The 21,310-nt window shown below is 37.9% G+C and overlaps 1 protein-coding gene across 6 annotated transcripts in view; it reads right to left on the bottom strand.

Moving 5' to 3' along the window:
- RALGAPB (Ral GTPase activating protein non-catalytic subunit beta) overlaps positions 1-21,310 on the bottom strand; it is a 70,028-nt gene that overhangs the window by 43,584 nt on the left and 5,134 nt on the right. For all 6 annotated transcript variants that reach the window (XM_075177526.1, XM_075177527.1, XM_075177524.1 and 3 more), the window contains exons 2-7: positions 16,730-16,941; positions 16,344-16,546; positions 2,881-3,044; positions 2,390-2,576; positions 2,013-2,144; positions 1,578-1,756 (exon numbers count right to left, since the gene is read on the bottom strand). In XM_075177526.1, coding sequence (XP_075033627.1) covers positions 1,578-1,756; positions 2,013-2,144; positions 2,390-2,576; positions 2,881-3,044; positions 16,344-16,546; positions 16,730-16,915 — 1,051 coding nt within the window. In that variant the 5' untranslated portion in view covers positions 16,916-16,941. The remainder of the gene's footprint in view (positions 1-1,577; positions 1,757-2,012; positions 2,145-2,389; positions 2,577-2,880; positions 3,045-16,343; positions 16,547-16,729; positions 16,942-21,310) is intronic.

Consider the following 21,310-nt stretch of genomic DNA (forward strand, 5'->3'; position numbering starts at 1 on the left):
ACATTCTGGTTCAACAACTAGAATTTATCCGGTCCATTTAATTTTAAATAGGACTTCGTATACTGCACAACCGCAAAAATGTTAATACTATAGGTAGTCAGAAATTCCCGTCATTTAGCACACACAGGGACCTGTGGAAATAATCCGGTTACAATCCCTGTTGACTATTTAGGGAGATAACTTTTAACTAGTACTTATTAGAAGTGAGTCTAATTGGGAGAAATGTAATACCTCAGCATATTGTACCTACTAAGAGTGCGATATTAGAACGGAGTACTATAAGTGCTCTAGGGTTTAAGAACGGACCTATTGATCAATAATATTATTTAATCCAAGATTAAGAGGTACTAATACTATAACTAGAATCAGAGACTGCACACAGCAATTTTAATTCACCAAAACACTTCACATATTAATACAATAAGACAATTTTATTATAAATAAAAGTTTCATTTAATTGGGGTATATATATATGTGGTATTCATTAATCAAATTTGTAACAAGACAGCTGTGCAACATATATCAAACCAGTTTCTGTCTTCTCTTTCCTTTTATAAGCAACTTATCCCACCCCTACACCGAAAACAAAAGCTGGTGGGTGAGGACATGGAGGAGGAGGAGAGACTAGAAAGGATGTTAGCAAGGGGGGCAGTGCAGGAACAAGTTCTTTAAATGGGGCAAGAAAGAAACAGACAATCTGGACGAACATTTATCAAAAATATAACCTTTCATGACCACACAGTAGCAACATAGGAACAGGCTGCAGCAACATTCAAATCTGACATAATGAACAAAATAATTACTTCTATGCAGAACCATGCAAGTCTGGCATAATAAACTATTGAAAGAATGACTTCCCTGCAGCAGGAGAAACACAGGGCAGTGTGGTCTACAGGAGTTAGTAGGGAACGGTGACTAGAAAAGCACTGTTAGATTATCTGGTATCTAGCATCATTACACCAAGTTACATAAACTCTCTTTCCAGATTATCAGACAAAGTATCAGTCTCAAGGATGGAACTCAGCGGGATAGTATCCTCCATGCGTGATTGTAGAAGGTGCAACAGTAACCTCTTGCATTAAAGGCACGTTAAAAACGAAGCTCTGCCCTGGAAGAAGGTGCCAAGAGTAACCGCAGTTCATTTTGTGCAAACACCAAGGAGTAAATTTATCAAGCTGTGAGTTTGAAAAAGTGGAAAAGTTGCCTACAGCAACCAGATTCTAGTTATCATTTATTTAGTACATTGGACAAAATGACAACTAAAATCTGATTGGTTGCTATAGCCAACATCTCCATTTTTTTCAAAACCGCAGCTTGATAAATTTACCCCCAAGTCTCCTTAGGAATGGTGGATAACTCTTTGATCCCAATGGTAAAATGGAGAAATATACTTTGAGTCTCATTATATTCACAATTAAATACAAGTGTTTAACAATGTAAGTTATAGCTGACAACTTTTGGTTTAAAGCATGTGCTACATTTTAAGATTTTTATTCTATACTTTCTACTCTTTATTTTGTATGATAACATTAAGACCAAGACAGGACACTGTAATATATCCAAGATGTCAGCATTACCTAAAAAAGCATCCACTAGACAGCTGACTCCACGCATGGCACGGAAGAAGATCTGAGGAAGCTGTTTCAGACAGGAGTACTGGTTGAGTTCCTGCGGCAATCCACTCACATTTAGAAACTGTTCCTGAAACTTTGGGGTTGTGCCTATAATGCTTGGATTGCTTAAGTCCACAGGGTTACTGGAACATAAACAAGAGATGTTAAATGGTTAGGAAGGTATAAAAACACACATGTAAACCGTTCACAGATGTAACTTAATATATAGCTAGTATGCATGTTAAAATAATCATAGAAAGGCCTTCAAAACTACAGAATAAAATTTGGGAAGAAAAAAAATAAAAATATTACACCCTGAACTATAGCCTCTTAATTTTATATCAACTAGCTAGAGTGTAAACATAAGGGTTACAGAAAGCTTTAGAGATCAGTACATACCTCAGCATGTGTAGAAATCGGAACCAGGTTTGCGTCACACATTCATTATCCATTTCAGCAGATATCAAATTGGCATCTTCCTCTGGAACTTTAAAAGGAGGAAATGAAGGACCATAAGTAAACCGTAGCAGCCTGGAAAAACAATGAAAAGAGAAGCTGGAATTGGCGTATATTATTTTAACATCAGTTTGGGCATTTAGAAAGTACACTAACTGTACTCAAAATTAGACCAAGGATGAATGTTACATAACTGTAATTGAGATAAATGTGAACACATTTGTACTCTAGTGGTAACAGTATTTAGGTATCTATTCTAAACACAACACACAATTGTATTTCCGGTCTCCCTCATACTACATTATCACAAAGAATATCACCTGGATGTTAGTGCACAAATGGCTTTACTCCACTGTTCTACCACGGCCGGGTGGTGCCTCCAATTCGCCAACATTTCCTTGGCTGTTTTCCAGTAGGGCGGTGTCGGGAAGCAGCGTGTACAGGCCAAAAACCAGACCTCAAACAGGACTCCTATTAGCTTGTCGGCTAGGCTCTCTGCAATGCCTCCTGAAGAGGGTTCACAGAACAAAACAAATGGCAAAAGAGTGGACTATGGTATTATGTAAGATAAATGTCACTTATGTATTCTCATATTTGGTTACTATAGTCTTAAGCTAGACTTATTTGAGGACACGCTTTGTGATCAGCATCTCCACACACACTTCCAATCTCTCTCACTGCTGTACTAGGTCGGCCAAATACAACAGTTGGTTGAAATCAAAGTTATCCTAAACATATAGGTTTCACATGTATCCGCACAACCACTTTAAGATGTAAAATACCCAGTATGGAAAAGCTGACAACTACTAACCTGTCACAGTTGGAGCCGCGAGGAGGGTGTCATTTATCTGTAGTAGGAAGAGCAGCAGTACTTCCCAGGTCTCCCGGGCCATACTAGTAGAGTCCCGTGCCAGCTTCTGGACAGAACGCAAGACCTGCAGGCACAGTCTGATTTGGTTGCCGATCTGCTCTTGTCTGCAAGTACACCAATTAATACTTTTTTAATGTCTTTACTGCAATACATATATACTGTACACTTGGTTTTCTATCAAAACAGCCAAAATAGCTACAGAGAAACCAATAACTTGGCAAATACTACTGGTTCAATAATCATTACAGTTATTAAGCACCAAATATACCTAATCTTTACTGTAGAAAATATGGTATTAAGACTTGCCAAATGCTTTTATAAGAATAGGCCTGACATAGAACGCATCCGATTTTAGAGACAGTAACGGGAATAGCTACTAAAGAGTAAAAAACAAGCAGCTATTGTTTATTTGAAAACCATCCACTCTTCTCAACACAAATTAATAAAATAAACTTGTCTGTTTTACCTTACGGAGGCACCAAGGCACAATTATAACCCTAGCATTTCTAAATAAAGTCAGAAGACTGAACTAAAACTAAATAAGTGTCATAAAAACAAAAAATGAAGAAGAAACTGCTATCAAAGCATGGTCGAGTAAAAGTTTACAAATAGTCATACATTTGTCTTAGTGTGGTTGTAATAAAGTCTCCTTCTGTTCCATGTCCTGGCAAGCAGTAGAGGAGTTACCTCGCTCCTACAGTATACAGCAGATAGTGTATGCATGTGCACATGAAAAAACACTTTTCAAATGTAGCCTTCCTTCTACCACCTCTGTAGCTTTTACTGCTTCAAATCTTAAACAGCTTCCACTTAGTTGCCAAGAGGACAAATATTTTCAGCCAGGGAGAGGTGTGCATCCATCAAGCCCCCCCCCCCCTTCATTATCTACTTCATGTCAGATAATTTAAAGCTCCAGTGCAGCAAGCTTTTTATGGGACTGTAAACTGCACAGTCAAGTTGAATGAAATCCTAGATGTGGGGGAGAGGCCTGAGGTCTCACAAGTCAAGGTGTAACTTCAACTTGAAAACCTGAATTCTTTTCAGTTTGAGAAAAGCTTGACAATATATTTTCTATTAAAAAGTTACTACAAAGTTAATAGTCAACAGCAAATATGTTTTCACACTTCCCTACCATATTTAGATGTTCTAAAATGCAAGCTTTAGAATGCCCAAATACAACCACACGTTATGTACCATAAAATGTAATTAAGTGTTTGGATATGTTCCCCCGTTAGGTTTAAGAAGGATCACTTCGCTTATAAGTTTTAGAAAATCCTAAATTTATTTGATCTCCATATTACCATACGGGTTAACACTCCTCTTCCCTATAATCTGATGCATAAAACAATGAGTAGAATATTTTCCTATACCCCTCCCCATCCCTAAAACCTTTCCTTCCCCCATTGTTCGGCTCGCCCCTCCCTCTGAAAAATAAAAAACAAACAGTATTTTTCTTTTCCATGAACAACATACAGGATTTTAAATAATTTTTCCTAGTCTTTCCTACTATTGTGTGTAATCATTTTTGAATTTCATATGTATACAGTATGTTTATACATTCTCTTGGTATGTTTCAAACTTATTGTTTTGTTTTGAACAAACCCTAATAAAAATGACTATAAAAAAAAAAAAAAAAAATGTAATTAAGGATCTACACATTAAATAACATTAAAAAGAAAAGACAAATAACCTTGATATTTGCATCCAATAGGAAATCCCAAGCACAGTTTCAATCATATGTTCTTTGAATTGTGGGGAAATCTCTTGCTTTATTATTTTGCTTTCCATTCTTAGGCCTCCTACCCCTATGGTGTCAAACCCAAGCACTGTACCAACATCTTTAAACACTAGTACAACACATGCAACCTGGTCTGATGAGTATCACAGCTTCCAAAAATCCCATACCCACATATTGGGACTCTTCGTATGACGCCATATCCCCTCATTGAGCCTAAATATGAAAGTTGAAGGCCCTTTCTGCACAATAAAAAAAAGGTATTTTGAAGGAGGAATTAAAATGTAGCCTTGTACATGAAATCTTATGCAATTAAATGGGCTTTCATTCGATTTAAATATCGGAGAAGTGACAGGTTGCAGACCTTTGCCATTTGCTTACTCCAATTCTGGATACACATTATGCTCTCTGCCAATTATTTGACCCTCCCAGTTTGCATCGTATCTGCCTCCTCCTGGGCTGGTCAGTGGCCTCACACATCTCAGGACATTACACTCACAAGACCCTGTACTTAACGTAATCCTACAGGCCCAGTTTATTAGATAAATTACTTGCCTGGTCACATGCAGTGTGTGTTTTTGGACAATTCAGTAGTAAAGAACCATTAAAGCTACCATGATCTGGCCACGTGCTGACAGAGCAACATAAGTTAAATATGATGTATAAATGCCCAGGGTACACAGATAAATAAGCATTAATACAGATACAGATCATAAATATATAACGCAAATATAGTAACAGGAATAAACCTGCATCACACCACTAATCCATGATGGGAAAGACTGCTGACAATTGTAATCCCTTACACAATAATATTTTTTCACAATGCTGATCAGTAGATCACTCTTGTTGATTAAATACTACTAGAAAAGAAGGAAAAAAAAAACTATGATAGAAAAGCATCTTTCATGTGATTTTAACAAAGCAAACACCGGGTAATGCTTGGCAGACTTGTTGTGCCTATACATGGATAGGCCAGTGACAAAATGCACCAGCATTGTTAGATTTTTGACTATCACGTTATTATGTCACTGTCCTAAAGATAAGGGTGAGCCATTTAATAGAGTGGGGAGGTAACAGCTGTAGAAGGACACCAGCTTAACAACAGACAATATATTTTTCCTTCATGATTAATATATGCAAATTACAATTTCGATGTTAAGTGGTCCTTTAAAGCAAATCTGAATACATGTAAAAATTATATTCAGCTTTAAAAATTGTATATATTAGGCTAGATAAATGTATATGAAGTGCAGTGAAAGCAAGATAAATGACAGGGCGCCAGGAGCTGTGCAGAGTAATCCTTTTCCAAACTGTTATTACTTTACCAGGCTGTTAATAAAAGCTCTGGTTTTCCACTCTTCTCTCATAACATTTCCACATTACAGCACTCTAAATGTATTAGCTGACAATATGTAATAGAGGAACATTTTTAATTCTATCCTTATTAGGTTGAATTTCTCCATAGGGGATGCAACCTTCTTGCAGATTATGTCAGTCAGTATCTATGCATTTGATCACTTATTAATTCAATAGACCTGTCTATTCTTGCCATATATACAACAGGGGAACATAGAATACTCGCTCTAGTTGGCTGGTGTGTTACATGTTTTAAGTCCTCACCACTATTGTGGGGATAAAGCTCATATCTGGTGGCATTGCCAAGCAGTTTCAGCTTCCGGAAGAAGACTAAGCATTGGCTAGTTTGATACAAAACATCAGTGTTACCCTTCTTCCTTTGGTGGGTTTGTTGAACATCCAAATTCAGGCCGTAGTGTTTTGTTTTTTTAAATGCTGTCTGCATGTTAGTTACGATGTTAAAATCGCACACTAAAAATACACTTGCAGTTGGGTGATGAAAAAACACAGAAAATAAAATAGAAATACAATTTTCAAGCTCTTGTTTCAACAAGCATAAATGCGTTGTTTTGACATGTCAAACGTTCAAACACAATGTAATACATCAAATATGTAATATATAAAATATAAATAAACCTTTTTAGAAATTGCTCATGTAAATGGATTATTAAAATAAGCGATTTAAACCAATGACATATTACAAGCATTTAAGTAAATTTTCACAGTATGCAAAAAACACATAATTGCAGAAAAATTAGCTTGTGTAAATAAGCCCATAACAGCCAGAAAAGGAAACATCTTATACATATTTTAACTGCTGCCAAATGGGCCATCATTTCATGCTGCAAGAAGGTGGGCAACCACATACAAATTCAGATTAAGAAAAATATATACACAAAGTAAACACACATAATTAAGGCTTGTTCACACTTGGATCTTGGAGCAGTCAGGACACTGTATCTGTAGCTGATAAAATGCACTGTAACCCAGAGATCAGGGCATCTAACCAATATTATAGTGTACAACAAGGAAAGCTATGCAGTGGTTTTTAGTTTTTGCTATAATTTAAGAAGAGGCGGAAGTGTAGTATGACCCAACCAAACCGCTAGTAATACCGCTTTCATACTGCCGCCCCGGCAATATCCCGGGTTTTTGCCGGGGCTTGGAGCGTCCCAGCTCAGAAACACCATTCATACTGCACCTCGGACCCGGGAATTTCCCGGGTTGACCCCATTCATACTGCACAAGTCTGTGCCCTGACAATTTGTGGGAGTCATCACCAGAGCAGTTTTCATTGGCTGAAAAATGGTGATGTCATTGAAAGGTGACTGGTTTTTTTTTCTTCCACGGGCTCCCACCGATGACATCATCCTCCAGAAACAGGCAGACAGCCAATCAGCTTGTTTTCTGTGCAACCCAGGTTGAAAAACCTGGGTTGCACCATTCATAGTGCAGGCAACCCGGGTCTGACCCGGGAATTCCCCCTCGATAAATCCCGGGTTGAAGACCCGGGTTTTTTGACTTGTACCATTCATACTGCACCAAGACCCGGGTCGTTTGAGCTCGCCCCGGCAAAAACCCGGGATTTTGGTGCAGTATGAATGGGGTATAAAGGAAAGAAAAACCTAGACAGTGGAAAAACAATTAGGAATAAAAAAAATTTTTTTGGGGGGATGAACATTACCTGCTATATTTTAATAGAACCCATGATACGGAATTGTTTCTTGTGAACACATTTCAGACATCTAGCTCTCCTAGCCTAATCATGCAATAACTGAGAAAAGATGGGTGAGTGCCAATCATCTCAATGATTTAATTTATGCCTTAACCCCAAATAAGTTACATCTGCTCATGACCAAACCATTTTCCACATTCAACCCAGGACTGGCTATAAGGGATTCTGTGTATGTGAGTGCGTAGGAGCCGCGTACAGAGAAAAAAACCTGGTAACCCGACATACCAATGTTTAGTATTACAGTTTTTATACAACTTTACTGCATAGGATATTTAAATTAGACTATACAGACAAGGGAATATTTCACAACTCCTCCCATTACAAATATAAGAAGCGTAAATCCCCCTCCCCCCGAATCCTCTGTTGCAGTTTTCTCTCCTGGTATGTCTGGCAGGAGAATTTTAGATTTTACTGCTGTTGAGAAATACTTCTTCTCAGAGAGCAGGTACTTGGCAGGCTGCCACAGCTATTCAACTTCTGCTATTTGGGGGGTGGGAATGGCTAGTTAAATAATTGATGCAGGTGGAAAGCTCAACAAAAGCCTTTCAAAGAGAACATACTTTATAGAGCACTAGGAGGAAGATAGAAAAGTAAACAACCCATTTCACAGGCAAGGTTCATTTTCACTTTACTTATAAATATCCAGTAAATATGCTTGTTCTCGTTAAGAGACAGTAATTTACACCCCTAATTCATTGAAATAACCATGTACATAGAGCTTGATTATTAAATGTTAACTCCGCCATTTGAAACTTTGCTATGCTAACCCAAAAAGTCTATTTCTTTTAATACAACCCAGCCCACCAACACCTACCTCCTTTAAATTTAAAAAATACAGGTTCCGTTGGGTATCTAAATAAGCCATCTTCCAGTTTCTTGCAGGTCATCAACAGACAAAAAGAAGACTTATACACCAACAGCACAGTTCCTATACAACATAACCAAACCATTATGGTTACATTAAATAAAAATTCCACCCAAAACGCCAATAGAAAACATTTAATAAAAAAAAAAAAAAAAAAAAAAAAAAAGAAAAAGATTTATGCAGAACCGAAATAAATGATATAGTGTCAGGTTTACAGGAAAGGAGCATTTATACAAGCTCTCTCTATTTAGAAGAGGTTGTGCGGTGTGAATATTTAGTCATTGGGGAATACATGTCAAAATCAAATCATATTTGACATGCAGTGGTGTGGTAGAAGTTGTTTATTCATGATATTTGCCATGATTATAGCCTAATTAGGAAATTATATTAATGTTATCACCAATCATAATCTGAAGCTGCTTTAAATAACATGACGTCCAGCAAATTACTGTTTGTAAGCAAGCAAGGGGTTAATGGGGTTTTAGGTATGCTTCAGAAGCCTTCTTTATGTCACTTGGCTTTGCTTGTTAATTCCCCCCTCTCGCGCCTCTCCCTCACTTATGCCTGATTTCTGATATTGCACTGTGTAGGACGGATGGAGGTGTGTGATCTCTGTGGACCGCCTTATTATATTCTTAGATGATGCCCACGGTCGCTTGCCTGTTTTTATTTTACCTTTTTTACCTTGTCCTAATTGAATTTTATTTAATTCTTTTTGTTAACTTGATTTTCTATTACTACTCTCAATCTCACTTTTACCTGTTGATTGGGTAATTTGCACAATTTTTAACTTGCTATGGCGATAGTCACTAATCTTATAACATCAAGATTTGAAAGATACAAAGTGAGTAAATGTTTTAGGTCAGTGACTGTAAGCAAGATATTGATCATCCATATGCAACGCATTTTGGTCATGTGTAATTCCTTTATTGGATGATGTTTATCCAATGTTATCGTAATTGAAAAATTTCTAATAAAAATTATTAAAATAGAATTGAACCTACCGGTATGTTTTATTTAGGTATATGGACTTATAATGATTCATCCGCAAATTGATTTTCTAAAATTTAAATTCATACGTGGCAGAAGTTGCCCCTATCAGTATCCAGAAGGATTAACCTTATTAAAATGATCGTACAGCCCTAGATTCTTTGTGTATTACAACAGGCGCCGGTTTTCCTCCCACCCTCTCTATTCCACAGAATTCCTTACTTCATTAGTATGGGGTGGGAAAAGAATAATAAATGAAATGGAGTTCTTTTGTTTAAATCTAGAAATTCAGGAGGCTTTGCTCTAACAAACCTTAGGCTATTCTATTATGCTTCCCAATTGGCTCATTTGAAATTTTGTTTGTCAGACCCCAATTATCATGGTCTCCATTGGGAGCTGCTGAGACGCGCAGGTAGCCGCCATACTCCCCTTGAGGCTTTATTATCCTGTATCTGTACTAGATGGTCGGCTCCTCTGCTTCAGTCTTTAGGTTACAGGAAGCTCACATATATTTACTCACCTATTTATATTTATTGAGTAAATGTGACACTAATAACGTCTTACAGTTGAGAGGGAAGAGGAAGGTGGATCGCAGCCCCCTTCAAGATGAGGGAAACATCTCTCTGCAGCTAGCATCGCTCCAATGACTCTTTAAATTACGACAAATCTAAAATTTACATTCTCCATAGGGTATACCTCACCTCCTGTAGATTAGCAATATGTAGGCGTGAACAAACTATCAATTATCCAAAATGCGGTGATTCAAATGACACTTTGTCTGGAAATGCCCTAGACATGTTGCACTTTTGGACTGGAGTTATTAAGTGCCTCAGAAAAACAGGCATGACAACACACCTAAAGTCACCAGGCACGTGCTTCTTTGGGCTGCAGCTGGAGAATATGCTAAACAGGGTGACACAACAATATAAATTAAATTATATTTATGTTGGCCAAAATTTATATAGCCAGGGTATGGATGGCTACTGCTAGTCCTCATTTGTGTGACTGTATCAAAATAGTCAATGAAACGGTGGGCCATAAGTTTTGTTTATACCAGTAGAAAACACCCTTTAAAGATTGAAATTATTTGGGATCAATATCTATATTCCCCCATGTCTTACCATCGATGGCAAGACTCAACCTACTGGATTAGACCCGCAGGGCACCCTTTTCTCCTTACTTTTGTTTTTATTTAATAGGTTTCTGAATGCTGTATATCGTTATTTCTTCAATGCTCTTAGATGGTTCTTGATAGAATGGTTTAATATCTACCACGACTTTTATTTGTTTTCTGTGATGATTGTTTGCTAGCAGTCGTTTTGACTGCTTGTCTGTTTTGTTACCGTATGAAAAAAACCCACACGATTCAAAAAATATTCAGAAGTATCGACTTGAATATACCCCTCTGAACAAACAACATTTATCCAGTGGAGAAATGCGTCAAATGTACTAGAAGTACATGTTGCTATAGATTACTCTGCTTCGTATGAATGAAACATTCTAAACTATTCTACTACAAGCAAAGATTTGTCACATATTTATTTTATTATGGATACATTCCCATAGACTAAGCTTGCGAGCAGGGCCTTCTCACCGCTTTGTTTTACCCAGTTTACTGTGTTTGTCCCCATAAAGCGCTACCGAATATGTAGGCGCTATATAAATAAATGATGATACATTGTTGCCTGTTTGCTGCTCGACATTGTTATTCAAGTCCATATTGAATGACTTTACATCTTAAATGAGCTGCGTCACACAGAATGGTTTAATAGATATTTTGAACACTCAGGATATTTTCATATGTCTGTGCTTCAATTAACTTCTATAGCTGGCCGAGTCTTGAATTGATTAAGTGATTGTCATAAGCATTTAATGTGCTGTTTCTTCACTCTGCATAGCACAAAACACGCTAATTGATGGACATCTATCCTCGTCTTCTAGTTTGGCCATGACAGGCCTGACTTATTGAGCACTTTTTCCGTCTTACTACACTAGCCATTCTGTGGCATGTACAAAAGAGCGCCATCGTATTTTACATCCGTAATCTGTGTGGCAATTGTGCATATCTTTAATTCTTTTTACCTACAGTGTCTTATAAACACAAAGTTATATATTTTTATATCTGTTTTTATTTTTATAGCTCAATTTTCACTTGTGTGTCCTTTGATATGGAGATTTGCAGTACCTCTTTAGTGTAGCAGCATTTTTATATTTCTAGATTTGTGTCAATATTTTATTAAATCTTTACTAACATTACGTTTATTAGTCTATCTGTGCGCCCGATTTTCTTTTTGATTATTCAGAGATGCCAGGTGTCACAACTGGGCAGTAAAAAGGTTAACTACCTGTCTAAGAGCTCCACACACTCTAAAAGACTGGCTACATTGCTTTGGCGAGAAAGGACCATATTTGGGTCACTCCAATTTCAGTATATATTCCTTACAAGAAACATAACAGATCATAGGAATATTTCTCATAATAAATTTTTGGGTATGTTTCTGTACAAAATTATAACTGCTGAAAGTAACATAGCATGTGTCAATGATATATACATGAGCCATAAAGAAACTATAGGCAAAACAATCCTGTTTCATATGTATATGTGCCATAAATCATATTTTGTCTAGTGGAATATCTGTTGTATTTCTGAAGAAAGTTAAATATATTTTGCCAAACTCATTACTAGAACTGTTCCTGAAGAAAAGGCAATAAACTGGTTCCAAAACACAGCATATCGACACACCTCTTGCAGTGATGTCACAGAGAAGGGAAGTTTGGGCAAAAGAAAAAGGTTTAAAAACTGGTGAACCTGTTATTACCATTTTTCATATAAACATTGTGACTGTCATAATAAACTCCATGTAATAATGTTCTATCTTTGAGTTCTTACAGAGCTCATGTCTAATAGGCTTGGTTTTTAGAACACTACATTTACAGAGGGAATGGTTTAAGTTGCAGTAATTAACTAAAAGTTTACTTTTAGTTCTACTTTTAGCTATGTCAAATGGCCACTTCCTTTACTAGTCGAGTTCTCTGCTGTTTTGGGCACAGTTGATCACTCTCTTCGCCATGACACCCAGAGTTCCCTTGGCCTCCATCACACTGCTCTGTCCTGGTTTGCCTTCAGTGTCTACTTCTGATTTATAGACATATTAATATTATAAATATATATATATCTGCTGCCATCTAACATTGTATATAATGGTCACATATTATACACTTAGATATAGTAATATACACTTAGCTATAAAAATGACTTCCATCTCCTGTATGTTTTGAGTCCCTATATAAGCAAACCATGCAGGAATTCCTGTGAATTCTCTCCAGTGGACGTAGAAGTTGCCTGTTTCTGTTATCTCTTCTACTAGAGAAGCACAATCTCGTCTCTCCCATAGGCCCATCATTGTAGTTCCAAATCACATGTATCTACTTTTCACGGGTTGGTAAATACATGAAACACATAAAATTAAAATAATGTCAATAGCATAGCACACACCATTGTGTGTAATGTCAATGTTTCAAATGTGTATGAATCTAGCATGATTGCTTCTCAGTAGCAGAACAGCTTTTTCTCAGTCACTTTAGAGCGATCATTTTACATTATGGATATTTGACCACCATTTAAAATGCAATAACTTTAAAAAAAATAATCTTACAGCTCATTCCTTTTCTGCAAAGTACTTCATGGCAACCTTTACTATGAATGTGCTTCTGTTTTGTTTAGCTAGAACCGGTCAAACAAAAACACCCCATCAAAGGGTATATAAGCCAGATCCTCCATGTCTTAAGTACTTCCCAAGCTGTCTTCTGAAACAAACATATTAAAAAACCAAAAAAAAAACCTAGTTGGGATTATACTAGGTTGCCATTGAGTATTTTGAGGAAAGGGAATTAATGTTGAGATAATTCACATTTTTTTTCCAATTCATTCCTCCATGGCAGTCTTTACAATGTACCCAAGCAACACAAGCTGGCCCGCAGGTATTACAAACAGTTGTTCTGTATTCCTGAACTCGTGTGTTGTAGACTAGAACATAGAAATGGCCCTGATGAGATCTAGGGAATGTATATGCTTTTCTCTCTCATCTTTAGGGTGTGGAATCAAAAATACTAGCACTAAAACTTGACTGATGTGGAATGTAGATAGTACTTTTGATAGAAGAGCTGTATTGGTTCTTAGTACCACTCTATTAGAATACATATTCAGAAAAGGTTCTATGCATCATAATGCTTTTAACTCCCCAACTCTTCTGGCAGAAGTCACTACCACTAGAAATAACAATTTTAAAGTCACCCATTTCACCGGTACTTCTTGCAGAGGTTCAAAGGGGTCATTCATTAGCATAGAGAGGACTAAATTGAGGTCCCATTGAGCAACAAAAAGTCTTAAACATTTTACAGCTTGGAAAAAAAAACCTGGATAATTAGTTCTACCTAAGCTAATTTGGAATCCAGTAGGACACTTCGTGCTGACACTTGTACATTTAGTGCGGCAAACGTAAGAACTTTAGTAAGTCCTTCTTGTATAAAGTCTAAGATGTGTGAAATAGTCACAGAAGTTGGATTAACTTTAGAGTCGCGCCAATCACAATTGTCTTTCTATATTCTATTGGAGATAAGGGAAGAATTCATTTTCCTAGCTTGCAGCAGTATACGGATCACGGATTCTGACATTACTTCATCTCTGAGCAACTCCAGCTGAATCTTCAAGCCATCAAAGCTAGATGTTTTGAATTTGGATGTAAAATCTGCCGAAGAGGTAAAGGTCATGGCCTTATTGACTTTCTGTCAAGAAAGAAATCTGGGTATTTTGGCATTCTGATTTGTTACCAATATGTCTACTTGTGAAAGCCCTAACTGCTTTATTATTAGCTGAAATTCATCTTCATTTGGACTCTGCTCCCCTGGATGGATTTGTGTGCGAGTGATGTAGTCGGCTAGTATGCTCTGCTTGCCTGCTACATGTAATGCTGATAGTGTCTTTAAATTATTTTGTGCTCAAAGCAAAATTCTTTCCATCACTGCTCTGCTCCTGGTTCTTCCCTGACGAGTTATGAAGACCACAAAGGTTCTGTTGTCAGTGAACACTCTTAGGTGTTTTCCCTGTAATTGATACTGAAAATGTTGAGCGGTTTGGAAAGCAATCCATATCCCAGATGTTTATGTGAAATCCTTTCTATCATCATGCACCTTATGTTATTTATTTTGGAAGATGAGCCTTCCATCCTGTCACACTAGAGTCTGTTAGTATCAGCACTAAAAGATTCCTCGTCACTAATTTTGGGCTTCTCCACCACTTGAGAGATCTCTTGGTGGTCTCTAAAAATGTTATGTTTTTGAGATGCCACTTCTTCCAACAGCTTCAGTTGGAGCTCCCTCATGTAAAACTTTGCACACGGGACTACTATTGCTGAAGAAAACATTGTGTTGATACAAGGTGACCATCTTGTCCATCACCGTGCACATGCGCAAGCCGTGATGTTCATATTCAATACACTTACTAATCCCAGAGGTAGCAGCGCAGCAGCCCCCAGGTTGCAAACATCACTTCAGCTTACAGCAAGTGGTGCATTGCTTCTCCCTAGATGACCTGTCTAAAAAGACATAGAGGAAGGGCAATCGCTGACTTTTATGCTCTCTGATGGGGCGCGTTTGTTTGACTAGCTAAACAAAATGCAAGCACAACCATAGTAAAGGCTGCCATAAAAACTATTTAAAACAAACAAACCAGGAATGCGACATTAGTACTAATGATTATAAATTTACCATTGGAATTTTCACACCTTATTTCCTCTTCTGTCTCTGACCCAACGGTCTCCTTTTTTCTCGATGCTGAATCGATTTGTTCTCACCTCCCCTGAGGTGCAAATCAGTTCAGGAACTTCATCACACAGCTTCCTGCTGCCTATAAATACAGCTGCCCTGATATGGGAAGCAGTATACTGCAGTCTATCCACTGATATGCTGCTTACACGGCTCTTTCAAGCACTGCTTTATAATCAGTCTTCTGGGCTTTTTTTGTGTTTTTGTTTTTAACGAAAAATACCAGGGAAGTCCTCCATGTTGATTAAATCAGGATTCCCTGGTACAATTCAAGATATAGAGTGCGCTTACGAGAGTTGGCAGAAACTCCCGATGCCAGTTCTTAATGAATCATTTGCTTGCTAGGTCCCCGGGATGCCTAGACCGCATGTAGTGAAACACATTAATGTAACTCTATATGTTCTATTCAGCATATTTGGTCTTGACAAGTGTATGGATACATTTCACACATAATGCATTGTTGTGTTTCTAAAGTTCTACCCTTGGTTACATAAATGTTGAATTTGGATCCAATTCCTTATTACTTTATGATTATAGTGTTTTTATCTCATGAATACAGGACTCCTTAATTATGTATTTCCAACCTTTTAATAATGTCACCCATACTAAAATGTCCTGTGATCTAGGCTGGCAGAACAAAAAAAGCAGACACTGTACACCAAAATAAACCACAGTAACTTAATCAGCAGAGAACATTGCTCTACAATTCAATAGCCAGCACTTTGTCTCATATCAATTAAAAAAAAATTGAAAATAAAACATATGCCAGAACATACAGAAGCGCTAAAATGCTAATGCATATATCAATTATCCCAAAACTTATGACAGAATCAGTTCCCCTGCAATGTTTTCGGTGGATGTTGGTTGGCCTAATACATGGTCTCTAAAGATCTCACCTTGGTACAAAGACATTCTGTAGGTGCTTGAGAATGATTTGAATGTACATGTTTGGTTCTCTGACAATTGGATGGGGAATGGAATCCTTGGGAGACACAAGGGCCATAATCCAATCAGTGTACACGTCCACACAGTATTTTACAGTGTCTCCCTCTAGAGGTAAAGTCAGCCCATAGCATATCACCTCCATGGTCCATTTCACCTGGAAAGAGGAAACGGCAGACTTTAGTACATTTGCAGACTTTACTGTATTTTATGATCCAAGATTTGTATATATAAGAAATATTCAGGCTTGAATATTAATAGAACATTTTTAAACACAGAGTCTGGGTGGGAAGGATGCTATTTTTATCCAAGCATAGCTGTTGAACAAGGGAGATGTTACCTCTTTATCAGTTTTCAGTATGCTCTCACTTCCAACACCGGATGGAGCATTGAGCGACTGTCCTAATGGACGGACCACGGCATTGGCCACATCGCGACCCACATTCTCAGGATAGCTGTGTAACACACTGGTGTGACCTTGGTCATTCTTTATAACAAGGTGCAGGGTCCGCCACTCAGAGTACATTTTGAATGCTTCTTTAATCCCACTGCCTGCAAAGAGGAAAATACATGTGTTACAAAAGCAAGTGAAACCTGGCCTTATTAATGATTTCTATGCAATACAAATTCACTCTAAAGTACAATATGCAAGGTTTGTTTTATTCATAGCTGTTGTACGCCAGACATAGAAGCAACCAATAGATCCTTCGCCATTATAACATCTGTCCAAAACAGGTATTGCTGACCACTGTTTTGAAGAAAAAGAATTACCGTCCTAATAAAATGATTCATTTATGAGCTATGCATCATTTTAGTACTTCTCATGGATAGTAAAGCCATGTTTCCTATTCACTTCTGTATCTCAAGACCTACAAGACCTTTATAATACCATGCTCTACTGGCTGTAAAAACTCAGCAGTATAATACACACGTGACGCCCGCCTAGAAGGCTCAAATGTTTTTGTATCCTCCATTATATGCTATAAGTAAAGAAGTCCTTGTTTAATAGAAGCATAAGCAATACACAAATATCAATACACAGCCATCCCTTACAGCCAATAAATGGCACCTCAGTGTCGTATAATTATCCAGCTGCACATTTCAGTTTATCAAAATATAAACACACAGCCTACGGCTCTAAAACATATATAAATCATTTAATACATTTCTGATCTATAGTTCAATACTGTTAGCTGCATGCTTATATGGGTCTGTATACTCCCAAAGCAAATCTAGATAATAAAAAAAGTGAACTTAACTTGTGCCCCAACAAAACAGACCAAAATAAAATAGTAGAGAAGTTGGAAAAAACTGCCATAAATTTCCACTCCCCATGTCCTTTCCCACTGACCCCACAAAATAAAATAAATAAAAAAAATCCCTGCCATTGTATTCATTGAGATGCGAGATTGTGTGACTCTAGGGACAGCAGGCAGAGGTAGTTCTAGCTCTTGCGCTTCGATTAATCAGTAAATGGTCAATGCGTATCAGAGCTTTCATAAACCGATCAGGTGCAGGACTTAGGGGCCTATTTATCAATCGAATTTTTCATTAAAATCCCCCGAAAACTGGATAGTCGCATATTTAATGAATGTGTACATGTATTATTAGAGCATTGCAGCAGATATAGGAGATATCTGGAAGAAGGTTTTGTAGCAGTGGGGAGATGGCTTAAATTATATCAAGAGTTATGTGACAAAAGGGGGCATTGGAAATTTGGAAATGAGAGAAAATTGAATCAAGGACACAAGTAAACTGCGGAGATTGAGGTATACTTCAGAAAGAGGATAATTTCCCTTGAACAAACGAAAGATTTGTCTCAGGGAGAAACAAACTGTAGTGACAGGGATATCGTGGAAAATGGGGAGATGTATTTTGGAAGACAAAGCAAAAATAAAGAACATAGGAAAAAGTATAAGCATAGTTATCAAAATTTTAAGATAGAGTCTAGTCTTGCCACTCGTGATGCTAAGGACCAGAAATACTACAAGTCTATCGTGTGATCCGTGATTTTAATGGACTTTTTTTTTGTAAACGTAAAAGGCTTCTAATGCGCCACACAGCAATCAAAACAGGACAATATCCATTATTATGTCTATCTCAGTGCATGCATTACAGCAGAGGTGATCAAACCCAGTCCTCGAGAGCTACCAACAGGCCATGCATTCCGAATTTCTGCTGTAGAAACAGGCGAGATAATTACTAAACCAGAAAAATAGATTAACTCACCCGTGCAAGATTAACAAACTGCTGAAAACATGAACTGTTGGTAGGTAGCTCTTGAGGACTGAGTTTGGGCACCACTGCATTACAGTATCATTCAATTTCAAGCACATTATAGAAAGACTGAAATTTCAAAACTGATGAATAGAACGCCCATTTACCATTATTTAATGTTATGGTATTTAAGTTCCCCTTTGAGAGCACTAGATTATATGAGCATGATTCTTTTAAGCAAAACATTCTATGAGGGGTGCGGGGGAGTCAACTGGCCGGCTCTGTAACAGTCTGCAGAGACATCACATCCGAGTTTTTACTAAAATTTCTGCTCTTTCCCTCCTGTCTCAGAGATGCAAAGGAAAATGAACAGAGATTTCTGTACCATATTCGCCAGCAATGTGCGCAGCTAGACATCGAGGCAATGCCCTGTGGCACCTCATGGCCAAATGAGTCCCCCCCTAATGTGTTACTTCCCATCTGCTTGTTTGTGCTATTTTTAGATTACCCAAGAGGCGAATGTAGAGTCTGGCTTTTGTAAGGAGTCAGATGCCTGTACTGACATTAATATGATCACTAGTGACCACGAATGGACCTGTGCACTTCCTGACAAATGTTCGCTTTGCATCAATTTCTAAGTTGCCTACAGTGCTCACGAAGGGTAATATAATGGACTTCTTAAACAGCACTCTGTAAGTAAATAGCACATTACGCTGCATTGAAGCTTTAAGAAAATGCAAACGATAATACAGCAGCATTGAGAACAATGCTCTTTTAAAACTGAGGACAAAGTAGCCTGCATTTTTAACAGGTATTTTTCAACTCACATGTACACGAGGTCTAAGAGGATAGAAAGATAAATCGATATATTAAGCAAATGGTGCACGATGGCTTATGCAAACCAATACCTTAAAATTGTCAAAAATGCGGATGACATGATTCTGTTGGTCTTCCGACCTGAGCAATCAATCCCCTCAATAGTCAATTTGCTTTCCAAGTATGGGACGTTTGCGGGATACAAAATTAATTTCCACAAATCCGAGATCTTGACCATCACTGAACAACCACTTACCCACGAACAGTCGCTTACACTGTTGCGTTTCAGATGTGTCTCACACAAATTGAAATATCTAGACATCTATATCCCCGCCAACCTCAGTGATCTCTATAAACATAACTACCCCCTAATGATTCGGAAAATTTAATAAATCCTAATGAACTGGAAAAATCTACACCTCTCTCTGTTGTTAGGCAGAAACACTGTGCTCAAATCAATTATCTTTCCCAAATTGGCCTACCCGTTGCAGATGCTCCGCTTGCTTCACCAACTTTATTTACTACATTCCTGTGGCATGGTAAAATAACACGAATTTAAAGAGCCAAGCTTAGAAAGCCCAGGACATGCGGTGGAATCTAATTTCTTGACATCGATGCATTGATATGTTCAGCACTCTTTAGATACGCCTCGGGTTGGTTGCTAAGGTAGGAATTTTTAATACATTTAGCTTTAGAAAATGATTTATTCTATCGGTATTCCCCCCAGCTAAAATATCTCCCTAAGTCCCAGTTACCTAAGACGGTCCTGAACAACATTCTTTTTCATGAAACTTCTAAAACATGGGCATCTACCTCAAGGAAACTAGATCACCCTTGGGCCACTACTAAATATTTAGCTATATGGGGAAACCCTGCATTCACTCCGGGCATGGACAACAAGCTTTCCTGCCTATGGAGTAACAAAGGTATCTCCTCAATCTGAGAGACGTATTTGACCCTGGAGGAACCCTAGTCTCATTTCAACAGCTTAAGGGAAAATACACATTTTTTCATGTATTTACAATTGCGTCATTATGTCATGCTTCACACCAAGGGGAATATGACTCTGCCTGTCCCCAGTGCTTTAAATAACTTATTACATTTTTCAGAGAGCCAGAAATTCAAAATTCGTTATCTGTACCGTGATCTTCGTGTGCAAGATTTGTCTAAACTTTGGGAACTAAAGCTGGATACACACTACAGAAATTTCGACCAACTTTTTATGCCGAGCGATTTTTCATGCGATCGATGTTCCGATCGCTCGGTCCATGGACTGCATACACACTAGCCTTGTTTAGGACGATAAAGGGAAGAGCGGACGTCCCTTTAGCGACTTTTTACAGCCATGTTGTCGTGAGCAATGATTTCAATTTCGTACACACTGCAGCGACATTTGCGGAAAATGTACGAGATACCAAAGACATTAGCATAAAGGGGCAGAGCTTTCGCTATAGTTAACTCCCAAAGCTGCCTAAAAAGATAAGGCAACACTGTCTCTTCATTCATTTCTATAAAACAGAAGTTTAGTAATATACATTAAATTTTGAAAAACATTTAACTGCTAAAGTGGAATGCAATGAATGTTCCCTAATAATAAAATCCCTTCGTATGTAATGGAATGCTCCATTCTCGGCGTGCATCATCTCTGGTCCACAGCAGAAACAAACGCCCATGTCAGAGTGTATAAAATGACATAGGAACCTGTTTGGCGCTGAGGAACGTCAGAAGATGGCGAGTGAGCAAGTGGCAGTGGGGGTCAAGGTTGAGGAGAAGATGTCAGTGGGGGTTGCAGCTATGGAGACGGAGACGAAGACAGAGTCAGAGATGGTGCTGGAAGGGCCAAAAAATGTTGGAAAAGTTAAGGTGGGGGATGGAGATACTCCAGAAG

The sequence above is a fragment of the Mixophyes fleayi genome, chromosome 6 (assembly GCF_038048845.1).
Source record: "Mixophyes fleayi isolate aMixFle1 chromosome 6, aMixFle1.hap1, whole genome shotgun sequence".
Taxonomy (NCBI): Eukaryota; Metazoa; Chordata; class Amphibia; order Anura; family Limnodynastidae; genus Mixophyes; species Mixophyes fleayi.